Raw genomic sequence first — 12,342 nt, forward strand, 5'->3', positions numbered from 1 at the left:
AAAAAGATTGGAGAAGTGGTTTACCCATACATCTCCGTTTTGGATAGATAGCTCTTCGTGTTGTTGTTTGTTTAGTGTTTTCCAATTTTCCCAAAAGTGGTTAGAGTCTATGGATTCTTCAATTACATTGAGCTGATTTCTGACATGCTGTTCCTTCTTTTTCCGTAGTGTATTTCTGTATTGTTTTAGTGATTCACCATAGTGAAGGCGTAGGCTCAGGTTTTCTGGGTCTCTATGTTTTTGGTTGGATAGGTTTCTCAATTTCTTTCTTAGGTTTTTGCATTCTTCATCAAACCATTTATCACTGTTATTACTTTTCTTTGGTTTTCTGTTAGAGATTTTTAGATTTGATAGGGAAGCTGAGAGGTCAAATATACTGTTTAGGTTTTCTACTGCCAAGTTTACACCTTCACTATTACAGTGGAACGTTTTGTCCAGGAAGTTGTCTAGAATGGATTGAATTTGTTGTTTCCTAATTGTTTTTTGGTAGCTTTCAACACTACTTTCCTTCCATCTATAGCATTTCTTAATATTATTCAGTTCCTTTGGCTTTGATGCCTCATGATTGAGTATTGCTCTGTTCAAGTAGACTGTGATTTTGCTGTGGTCTGATAGGGGTGTCAGTGGGCTGACTGTGAACGCTCTGAGAGACTCTGGGTTGAGGTCAGTGATAAAGTAGTCTACAGTACTACTGCCAAGAGATGAGCTATAGGTGTACCTACCATAGGAGTCCCCTCGAAGCCTACCATTGACTATGTACATACCCAGTGTGCGACAGAGCTGCAGGAGTCGTGACCCGTTTTTGTTGGTTATGTTGTCGTAGTTGTGCCTAGGGGGGCATATGGGGGAGGGAATGCTGTCACCTCCAGGTAGATGTTTGTCCCCCTGTGTGCTGAGGGTGTCAGGTTCTTGTCCAGTTCTGGCATTTAGGTCGCCACAGACTAGTACATGTCCCTGGGTCTGGAAATGATTGATTTCCCCCTCCAGGATGGAGAAACTGTCTTCATTAAAGTATGGGGATTCTAGTGGGGGGATATAGGTAGCACACAGGAGGACATTTTTCTCAGTTGAGATAATTTCCTTTTGAATTTCTAACCAAATGTAAAATGTTCCTGTTTTGATTAATTTAATAGAGTGAGTTAGGTCTGCTCTATACCAAATTAGCATACCCCCTGAGTCCCTTCCCTGTTTCACACCTGGTAGTTTGGTGGATGGGACTACAAGCTCTCTGTAACCTAGAGGGCAACCAGTGGGTCCGTCTCCTCTATACCATGTTTCTTGTAGGATGACAATGTCTGTATTTCCGATTTCTTTGGTGAAGTCCAGATTCCTGCTCTTTAGGCCAAAGGCAGATGACCTCAGGCCTTGGATATTCCAGGATGAAATAGTGAAGGCTTTGTGTTCCATAAAGTGTCTAATGTTGTTGGTTGTGTGGTTTGGCCTCAGGCCAGTAATTGTGAGCAGAGCCTGCTGAGCATCTGGTACATGCCATTGGCTTGGGCTAGTGTAAGAGTGGGTGTTGGGCCTGTTTGCCTGCTCACGGCCTGGGCGTATGTGTGACTTTCATGTTGAGGCCCTCTTTTTGGGAGTGGGGGGCTTGGGGTGGGTAGGAGGGGCATAGGTCTGATCTGAGGGGGCCTAAATGGGGTGTGGGCATGGTTGACTTTGGGGGGAGTTAATTGGTGGGGGTGTAGATGTGGTTGATGGTGCTGTGGTCTGGATGTAGGTCCTCTCTGCGGGGGTCCTCTATGTGTAGGTCCTGGGGGGGGGTCCCGCAGGTCTGGGAGAGTGTCTCGCTGGTCTGGGCGGGGTGTCTGTTGATCTGTTGCTCCTGTGTGAGGTGTTGGGTCTGCGGTTGAAGGCGATATCCTTTAGGGTCCGGGCGAAGGTGGGCACTGCTGCCTTGTATAGGTGGACCTGGTCATAAAGGCTGTTCACGTCCAGGGTGGAGTGGTGGGCCAGGTAGACATTTGGTTTTGATGCACAGTCACGGGAAATACTTGCGTTTACCCGCTGTATGGTAGCAGGGTGGAAGTCTTTTCGTGGTAGCAGGGTTGAGATAACCACTTGTGCGTTGGGGAAAGTAGAAGAAGCTTTTTCTATCACTCCCTTGAGTGCTGTGGCCACCCTTTCCTGCTGTGTTCTCAGGTCGTTTGTGCCTGTGTGTATTATTATGTGGCTGGGTGATCCTAGTCGGTCCTCAGACAGAAGGTCTAGGGCGCGCTGGGTGTTTGGACACCAGAGTTTAGACACTGTGTGTTTTGGAAAAAGTTTATTTTCTTGTATGTATTTCCCGTTTGAGTCCATAAGGAGTACAATCTGTGGCTTGTGTATGTCCTCAGTGGGTGTGGGGGGGTCGTCATGAGGGCTATCAGGGTGTCTGACTGGGGGGTTGCTCAGAGGGGTTGGGATCCCCTGGGCTTGGGGTTCTTCATTTGTTTGTCTGGGTGTGATGTCGAGGCTATGGTCAGGGTCTAGGGTGTACTGTTCTGCTGCGGTGTCGAGACTTTGGCCAGGATCTGAGGTGGGCTTTTCTGCTGGCTTCTCTGCGGGGGTGGCCAGCTCTCTAATGGGTTGTTCTATGTCACCCGTCATCGTTCTCACCTTCTCCTCCAGCACTCTGATCCTCTCCTCTAGTGCTCTGTTCTTCTCCTGCTCCTGCTCTTTCTCCTGTTGATGTTGTCTCACCACAGTCCAGAGTGCAGACATGTCTCTCTCTACCTGCAGCTCTCCAGGTCTAGTTAAGGGGGTGTTGTTGTGCGTGACTGTTGTCTGGGTCTGTGCTGACTGGAGTGTGTTCACCTGCTGTTCCAGCTCCACCTGCCTTACCTCCAGCTGGGTGAATTTATCCTTCATTTCAATGAGGGAGTAGTACTCTGTGCTGGGAAGTTGACTTTCTGCTTGGGGTTGCTCTGTGGGGTTATTTAATGAAGAGGTCTGGTCTGACCCGCTCGGGGTAGGGGTATCTTTCTCAAGGGAGAGCTTCTCCTGCTGAGCTATTTCTTTGATTAGGTGAAAGTCCAGCTGGAACTGTTTGGTGTTGCCTTGAACCAAAATGGTTCCAGATTTATAGAGATTAATATTAGACGACTCAGAGTCCTCGTTGTCCAGTATCCTGAGTTTCCACCCGTCGCTAACACCCCCCCTCTTAACAGAGGGGTAGTGTGCTAGTATAGCACTGTGCCATGCCAGGGGATGGTCTGTGTGGAAGATAAGGTTGCTTATGTTCCCATTTTTATACAAATCAGCAAAAAGTGTCTCCTGCTTCCCCAAAAGAAGTTTCAATTTGTACTCTTTTCGTGTCTTGTCGTTTTTTACATTCAGAGGGTACTGTATTTTAATGACCTCTGAACAGTGGGGGGTGCTTCTAAGGCCTCTCCATTTGGTTGGGGTAGACTGTACGACTCTCCTGCCATTGTTGGGCTCAGGGGCTTTGACACCTCTCACTTCACACGTCAGTGCTAATTGAAATTGTATCTCTTTGTAAAAGCAAGTTTAAGCTTGGTAGCCTTAGCATTCAGTCCTTATAAAATAAAATATATCATTGTAATGTATTTTTCTTCTTGGTTTTTGAAAGTGAAAAATAGCTTCATACTAAACATTACTCACTCTGTTCCAGGTTGGATGGTGTTTTCAGGTTTCTGTTTGTTTGCCAGAGCATTTGCTGTATAGTTTGAGAATAGTAATCCTTGGTAGTAGAAAGCTTTCCAGGTAATTCCGTCCAAAATCAGGTTGTAGGTTTGGAGTTTTGGTTTGGAATTAAGGTTATGTTGTGGAGGGTAGCATCCTGTATATGTCCCTGCCAAAAAATCCTACTTTATCTAACTCTAAATCTATATTTTTTGTTAAAAATGCAGGAGCAATGTCTTTGAGCTCTCTCTCTCTCTCTCTCTGTCTCTCTCTCTCTCTCTGTCTCTCTCTCTGTCTCTCTCTCTCTCTCTCTCTCTGTCTCTCTGTCTCTCTCTCAATTCAATTCAATTTCAATTTAAGGGCTTTATTGGCATGGGAAACATGTGTTAACATTGCCAAAGCAAGTGAAGTAGATGGTAAACAAAAGTGAAATAAACAATAAATATTAACAGTAAACATTACACTCAGAAGTTTCAAAAGAATAAAGACATTTCAAATGTCATATTATGTATATATACCGTGTTGTAACAATGTGCAAATAGTTAAAGTACAAATGGGAAAATAAATAAACATAAATATGGGTTGTATTTACAATGGTGTTTGTTCTTCACTGGTTGCCCTTTTCTTGTGGCAACAGGTCACAAATCTTGCAGCTGTGATGGCACACTGTGGTTTTTCACCCAGTAGATAAGGGAGTTTATCAAAATTGGGTTTGTTTTCGAATTCTTTGTGGATCGCTGTAATCTGAGGGAAATATGTGTCTCTAATATGGTCATACATTTGGCAGGAGGTTAGGAAGTGCAAGGATCTAAGGATCTCTCTCTCTCTCTCTCTCTCTCTCTCTGTCTCTCTCTCTCTCTCTCTCTCTGTCTCTCTCTCTCTCTCGCTCTCTCTCTCTCTTTCTCTGACTCTCTCTATCTCTCTCTCACGCTTGGATGAACTGAGGTCACATCCGAAGCCAGCCAATCAATCACAGTACAGACCATAATGAGATGGTCTCCATGGAGACGGCACAACAACAGGACCATAACAATATGCAGGAAATGAAACACTTTCTAATCCGATAAATATACACCGGTGGAAGAGGTTTACTGTATACTATACTGCAAGTCTGAGGATATTGTATTTATTCAGCTCTTATCTAACCAGGAAAGTAATCTCAATAGAGGTAGAATAGAACACATAGAACACATAGAACACATAGTTCTATGGTCATCTCTTTTCATGGAAACATGATGGTTCAGTAGCAGTAGCCTCTGAAGTCATTGGACTGACACACTGTTCCACAGGAGAGAGAGTGAGTCAGAGTGAGTGATGAGAGCATGAGGCGGTTAGTAGACACCTGCACCCCCCCCCCCTCTTTTGGCCGTCCGCCCTGCTCCTGTCCCGCCTGGGAGAGACTCATGGGTCAAAGGTCATGGGCATTTTGGGAGAGTGAAGTACACGGCTAGGACACCCCTAAGGATGAGCTTGACCTCTAAGCTGTGCAGCGTGTGCTGGGCCTGTACAGCATGTTTACTATGCTAAGGCAGTATGTAGGGCCAGTGTACTGGGTCTTAGGCCTGTACAGCATGTTTACTATGCTAAGGCAGTATGTAGGGTTCTTCTATTCTTGTGGGGACCTAAAATCCCCCAAAAGTCCCCACAAGGATAGTAAAACAAGGAAAATTCTCCCTTGTGGGGATATTTCCCACGTCTCCATGAGGACAAAGGCTATTTTAAGGTTAGGGGTTAGGTTTAGGGTTAGAATTAGGGTTAGGGTTAGAATTAGGGTTAGGTTTAGGGTTTGGGTTAGGGTTACAGGTAAGGGTTAGGGAAAATAGGATTTTGAATGGAAATAAATTGTAGGTACCCACGGGGACAGAATAACATAACGTCTGTGTGTGTGTACTCACGTTGTGCAGTGCATCCTGGCGTTGTGGCAGGGATGACAGCTGAGACTCAGAGTGGTACAGGGTCATCCCCTTTCTCAGGACACGCAGGTCCCCTGGGTTACACTGCTGCTGGGGACAGAGAGGAGAGAGACGTCATCACACACTGACCAATCCCCATAGGCCTACACACTGTTTTACCCATACACACGGCTGGGCCACAGAAATAAACATATTTAGGTTCTCTAGACCACTGTTCCCTGAGGGAGGGTACCCATCTTTCTGGAGGCGGGTAGCATCGCCAGTGTTCCTTATGACATTTCCCCATGTCACGCAATTGTGCGCGCCGTACGCTGCCAGCGCGTGCAAACACGTGATGGCTGGGAGAGCCAGAGCTATAAATAACCCAGTGAGCTGTGTGTGTGTGTGTGTGTCACGTCTGGCGCTCCTGGGTGTCAGGAGACGGAATGCAGAACACAGCCTTCTCCCACAATGACATGCGCTCCAGAGATACAATTAGCATTCCATCACTGCACCTCTGGCTCATGCTCCTTCACATTCCTCACATCCCATCACGCCTCCAGTATTCCCCCTTGCTCCTCTCACCTTTTACCATCACAACTTTATCCCTCCCTTGCCTCCCAATGAAAACTGAGATCTTCCGTCGCTGCTTCCAGCCTCCGCCAAGAATCCCACGTCTTTCCCCGGCTTAAACTCCTTGGCATTATGCTTTATTTAATAAAACATACATCCAAACTTCCACTTCCGCTTCTTATACTGCTGATAGAGACAAACAGAAATATACACTATTGGTCTGTAAGACAGGCTGGCATCTCCTCATGGCAACAGCCCTGTTCCCCATCCATCAGCTCTACTCAACTGGTAGAGCACGGCGCTTGTAACGCCAAGGTAGTGGGTTCGATCCCCGGGACCACCCATACACAAAAATTTATGCACGCATGACTGTAAGTCGCTTTGGATAAAAGCGTCTGCTAAATGGCATATTATTATAATATTATAGGTGACAGGAAGGAACCCTGGCCCGGCGTCACACATCACTTCCTGTCTGAGTTATCATGAGGGGCCATGGTGAAACAGGCGGCCATGACACTAGGACAGGATGCGGTCCCCTCCTCTTCTCCTGTCCACTCTTAAGACTGTTGAACTATTGTACTACTGAGCCAGAGTAACACCACACTAGTCTTTCTAAAGCGGTACACGTATGTCAGTGGACAAGGGGACCGTAATAATAACACACTTCAATACTCAAGTAGACAGATGTCACTTCAAAAAATTATTCCAAGTACCTTTGAAGTAGTTTTCAAGGCATAGTTTTTGTGAATATGCTAAATAGGGGTGTGTGCGAACTTCTTTCCATAGTGTCCAGGTCTTTCCATTGTTGCGTCTAGCCCACTACCTACTCATTCTTTACAAAGTGTCAAGTGTAAACAATACAGCCCCATTAAGAGGGTCAACATTCCATTGGTAATCTCCTATTGTTTCCTTTACAATCAACTCAGTTTCACTGCTTCACATTCACAACACTGGGACATGGGAAATAGCTCTACAAAACAGGAGAAGTAGGAAATATCTCCACAGAACAGAAGTAGGAAATATCTCCACAGAACAGAAGTAGGAAATATCTCCACAGAACAGAAGTAGGAAATATCTCCACAGAACAGAAGTAGGAAATATCTCCACAGAACAGAAGTAGGAAATATCTCCACAGAACAGAAGTAGGAAATATCTCCACAGAACAGAAGTAGGAAATATCTCCACAGAACAGAAGTAGGAAAGTATTAGTATTGTGACATGTTAACTATACTACATAACTCTGGAGTATTGAGTAAATACAGCAAATACCTTATAATCAGATGTAGAAATCTACCTCACTTTCTTTCCACATACCTAAAGTAAGTTACTTTCTCCATTAGTCTATAACAATGTAAGTTACTTTCTCCATTAGTCTATAACAATGTAAGTTACTTTCTCAATTAGTCTTTAACAATGTAAGTTACTTTCTCCATTAGTCTATAACAATGTAAGTTACTTTCTCCATTAGTCTTTAACAATGTAAGTTACTTTCTCCATTAGTCTTTAACAATGTAAGTTACTTTCTCCATTAGTCTATAACAATGTAAGTTACTTTCTCAATTAGTCTTTAACAATGTAAGTTACTTTCTCCATTAGTCTATAACAATGTAAGTTACTTTCTCCATTAGTCTATAACAATATAAGTTACTTTTTCCACAGAAAGCAAAAATTCCTCGACATCAACAATAACAGATCAACAAGAGAACATTCATAAAACGTTCAGGACGTGTTCATTTTCTTGGTTACATACACCAGTTGTCGGCCATGCATTAATGATGTCTGGTTCTTGTACCTGCGCTCGCTGTGTCACCCCCATAGAGAGCTCAATTATTCACCAACCAGACATCCCTACAGGTCGGGACAAGTGTTCTGCTGTGTTGTTCATGCTTCACAACACACTGTAGCATAGCACTCACCTCCCAGGCCTCGGTACAATACAACACACTGTAGCATAGCACTCACCTCCCAGGCCTCGGTACAATACGTACTGCACACCCACAGAACTGTGCACTAAGCCACCAAGGGCGTAGTATGATTAGCTTGCATGCTAAAGCGCCTGATAGTGATTTGGCTGGACATGATGCCAATATAAGCTGACAGGTGTGAAAGTCGCATCATCATCAGAGAGAGAGAGAGAGAGGAATAGCAATTAAAGACCACCATCGAGTTGGAGTTAGAGATGGAGAGGTACCTTGTTTCTCTGTATCTGTGATAAGCTACATCTGCTACAGGGCTGAATGTGGGGAACAAGAGATGTTATGAGAGGGTGGCTGACCAGTTGTTTTGTCTGACACTAAGGAAAAACCAAATTAAACTGACGCAGAACAAGCTTTTAACACGCAACACTTGGCAACATCTTTTCAGCAACCAACCACCATGTCTCGCCATGTAGGAGGATGTTAGACAGGTGCTTTAACTGTGATGATCACAAAGCAGAGATATACGTTATTATCTTACCAAAACGTTTCTAAAGGAAAGTTAATATTAGTTGTCCTTATGTAAAAGGTACTTATTAATTGCTCTTAATTGCCCTGATGATAAAAGTTTGGTGTCAGTAGTTTCAGCCCACACACTTTGCCTATATAGTCATCTGAAGGGAGATCATTGGGAAAATAAGTGACAAAAAAAAACAAATTAAAATCTATTCAATCACTTTTATGTCTTCAAAGCCGATACTTGAGTTGGTTTATGGTACGGTGCTTGAAGTGAACTGAGCCGATACCTGAGTTGGTTTATGGTACGGTGCTTGAAGTGAACTGAGCCAATACCTGAGTTGGTTTATGGTACGGTGCTTGAAGTGAACTGAGCCAATACCTGAGTTGGTTTATGGTACGGTGCTTGAAGGTGCTTGCCCTGAGGTGAACTGAGCTGATACCTGAGTTGGTTTATGGTACGGTGCTTGAAGTGAACTGAGCCGATACCTGAGTTGGTTTATGGTACGGTGCTTGAAGTGAACTGAGCCGATACCTGAGTTGGTTTATGTTACAGTGCTTGAAGGTGCTTGCCCTGAAGTGAACTGAGCTGATACCTGAGTTGGTTTATGGTACGGTGCTAGAAGGTGCTTGCCCTGAGGTGAACTGAGCTTCACATAATAGCATAACATACAGCACAATGTTGTGGCAAAGGATAAAAAAGACCAAACATATTTCATGTTATAACATATGGCTGATGATTTTGCTGAGATAGGTATTAGGATTGATTACGTATGGGTTTAAAAGTGCATATACAGTGCATTCGGAAAGTATTCAGACTAGGGCTGTTGTGGTGACTGTATTACCGCCACACCGGTGGTCACGAGTCATGAAGGCAGTCAAATTCCACGTGACCGTTTACTCACTGTAATTAGACTTCTCCAAGCTCTGATGCTGCTGATGGTCATTAGTAGCCTACCAAACTTGCTAACTGCCTGGTACTCAGCACTCTATTGTCCCTCTAATCACTCTGACGTCAATGCAAATGTCTTCGAAAATCTAATCAAACACTGCACGAGAGCCCATGAGCACACGTTGCTCAACATTTCAATAGGCTATGCAATTGCGCGAGAAAACAGAGTGATGGCCTCTACTAAAAAGAGGAGGATCAGCTTTCTATAGGCTAGGCCTTACTATATTTATTTCTCAACTTTCAAAATATTAAGCACATACAACAGGAGTATAGCCTACCTGGCTGGCATGAAAATAAACCACGGGGAAAAGCGTCCTCCATTCGCTATTTAAGCGCATAGATGACATGTATTCTTTCCCGCTGCCCCTGTTTCGATACAGGTGCATGATAATGGTCCATTCTAAATCAAAACAAATTTCACACATATATTATTTAGTATATGTAAAGACAAGATTAAATCAAGAATAGTCTGATGGGGTGACAATATTAGCCTATCACTTGTGAATTATATATTATCACTTGTGAATGATGCCCAGCTTAAGGCAAGAAACAATGCCTTTTTTTTTGCGACTTTTTCTAATCGTAGTCGCACACCTCATGTAGCCTAGCCCATAGGCCTATATGTTTTAATAAGGTTTGTTTCACAACTAAAGTGGCCAAATAACTTCTTAAAATTAAGCACATTAATCTGCTTTACAAAGGGTGTAGATCCTACCAGGCATACATAAGCAGCGCGTGAGTTTCTAGTTTGGGGAAGATCATTTTCACCATATAAATGCACCTTTATAATAAAAGCATTACGTGCATAATTGCATTTGCGGTCACTTTTGATAATGGTGTTTTCCGCTAATGGAACATTCGCACTTATAGCCTACTACCATGTGAGCATTGCTGCGCTTATAATGTGAGGAAATAGCCTAATAGTTAATCAACATTTTAAGCTAAACGTTCTGATCTGATTTTTTTTATGCTAGTGGTTTTATTAATTTGGGATCTATCGCATCCCACAACTGTCCCAGACTATGTTTGGAATATTTATTTCTCGCACAGAATAGAATAGCTCAACTTTTGTACTATGGGGGATAGTAGATTGACATAGGCTAGTGCTTTTGCTGTTCGTTAGGCTTACTCATCTTGTTGGCTGACGAAAACTAAATGTGGACAGTTCTTCCAATATCTTCAATATGCACCTCGGAATTGGACAAGGACGCGCGCAGTTGCGTCCCAGATATGTCTGTCTTCACTTGTAGCCTGTGAGAAAGACCTGCTCATGTGATGGAGTGCGCAGCACTCAGGGAGAAGGGCACAACGGCCACTGGCTGCAAAAGGCATGGATTTCTTTAGGGTGCATTACGGCCACATAAAGGGAATGCCGCCGGGATATTCGAGGCATTATCAAGTGCTTGTCAAATTGTGAATGAGTGACTGATGTAGTGTGTACATGCCTTTCAAGCGACTTTTTTCAAATCATCATTAGTCAGATCATGCAGCCTTACAATGTATTAAAAATCAAAACATACAGCCCAACATTTGTAGAACATTAATAACTCTAAATTAAGCATATACAGTTGAAGTCGGAAGTTTACATACACCTTAGCCTAATACATTTAAACTCCGTTTTTCACAATTCCAGACATTTCATCCTAGTAAAAATTCCCTGTCTTAGGTCAGTTAGGATCACCACTTTATTTTAAGAATGTGAAATGTCAGAAAAATAGTAGAGAGAATGATTTATTTCAGCTTTTATATCTTTCATCACATTCCCAGTGGTTCAGAAGTTTACATACACTCAATTAGTATTTGGTAGCATTGCCTTTAAATTGTTTAACTTGGGTCAAATGTTTCGGGTAGCCTTCCACAAGCTTCCCACAATAAGTTGGGTGAATTTTGGCCCATTCCTACTGACAGAGCTGGTGTAACTGAGTCATGTTTGTAGGCCTCATTGCTTGCAAACGCTTTTTCAGTTCTGCACAAATTTTATATAGAATTGAGGTCAGGGCGTTGTGATGGCCACTCCAATACCTTGACTTTGTTGTCCTTAAGCCATTTTGCCACAACTTTGGAGGTATACTTGGGGTCATTGTCCATTTGGAAGACCCATTTGAGACCAAGCTTTAACTTCCTGACTGATGTCTTGAGATGTTGCTTCAATATATCCACATTATTTTCCTTCCTCATGATGCCATCTATTTTGTGAAGTGCACCAGTTCCTCCTGCAGCAAAGCACCCCCACAGCATGATGCTGCCACCCCGTGCTTCATGGTTGGGATGGTGTTCTTCGGCTTGCAAGCGTTCCCCTTTTTCCTCCAAACATAATGATGGTCAAAATGGCCAAACAGTTTGATTTTTGTTTCATCAGACCAGAGGACATTTCTCCAAAAAGTACGATCTTTGTCCCCATGTGCAGTTGCAAACCGTACTCTGGCTTTTTTATGGCCGTTTTGGAGCAGTGGCTTCTTCCTTGCTGAGCGGCCTTTCAGGTTATGTCGATATCGGACTCGTTTTACTGTGGATATAGATACTTTGCTGTTGTTCTGGGATTGATTTGCACTTTTCGCACCAAAGTACGTTCATCTCTAGGAGACAGAACGCATCTCCTTCCTGAGCGGTGTGACGGCTGCGTGGTCCCATGGTGTTTATACTTGCGTACTATTGTTTGTACAGATGAACGTGGTACCTTCAGGCATTTGGAAATTGATCCCAATGTTGAACCAGACCTGTGGAGGTCTACCATTTATTTCTGAGGTTTTGGCTGATTTATTTTGATTTTCCCATGATGTCAAGCAAAGAGGCACTGAGTTTGAAGGTAGGCCTTGAAATACATCCACAGGTACACCTCCAATTGATTCAAATGATGTAAATT

The 12,342-nt window shown here is 43.5% G+C and overlaps 1 protein-coding gene across 2 annotated transcripts in view; it reads right to left on the reverse strand.

Moving 5' to 3' along the window:
• The window catches only part of LOC311108458 (coiled-coil domain-containing protein 85C-B-like), a 95,367-nt gene that overhangs the window by 7,726 nt on the left and 75,299 nt on the right, over window positions 1–12,342 (reverse strand). The window contains exon 3 of one of the 2 annotated variants that reach the window (XM_084151082.1): window positions 5,526–5,633. In XM_084151082.1, coding sequence (XP_084007208.1) covers window positions 5,526–5,633 — 108 coding nt within the window. The remainder of the gene's footprint in view (window positions 1–5,525; window positions 5,634–12,342) is intronic. The other variant, XM_084151083.1, reaches the window with a different exon arrangement.

This window comes from Coregonus lavaretus, assembly GCF_964263955.1.
Source record: "Coregonus lavaretus genome assembly, chromosome: 33".
Lineage (NCBI taxonomy): Eukaryota > Metazoa > Chordata > Actinopteri > Salmoniformes > Salmonidae > Coregonus > Coregonus lavaretus.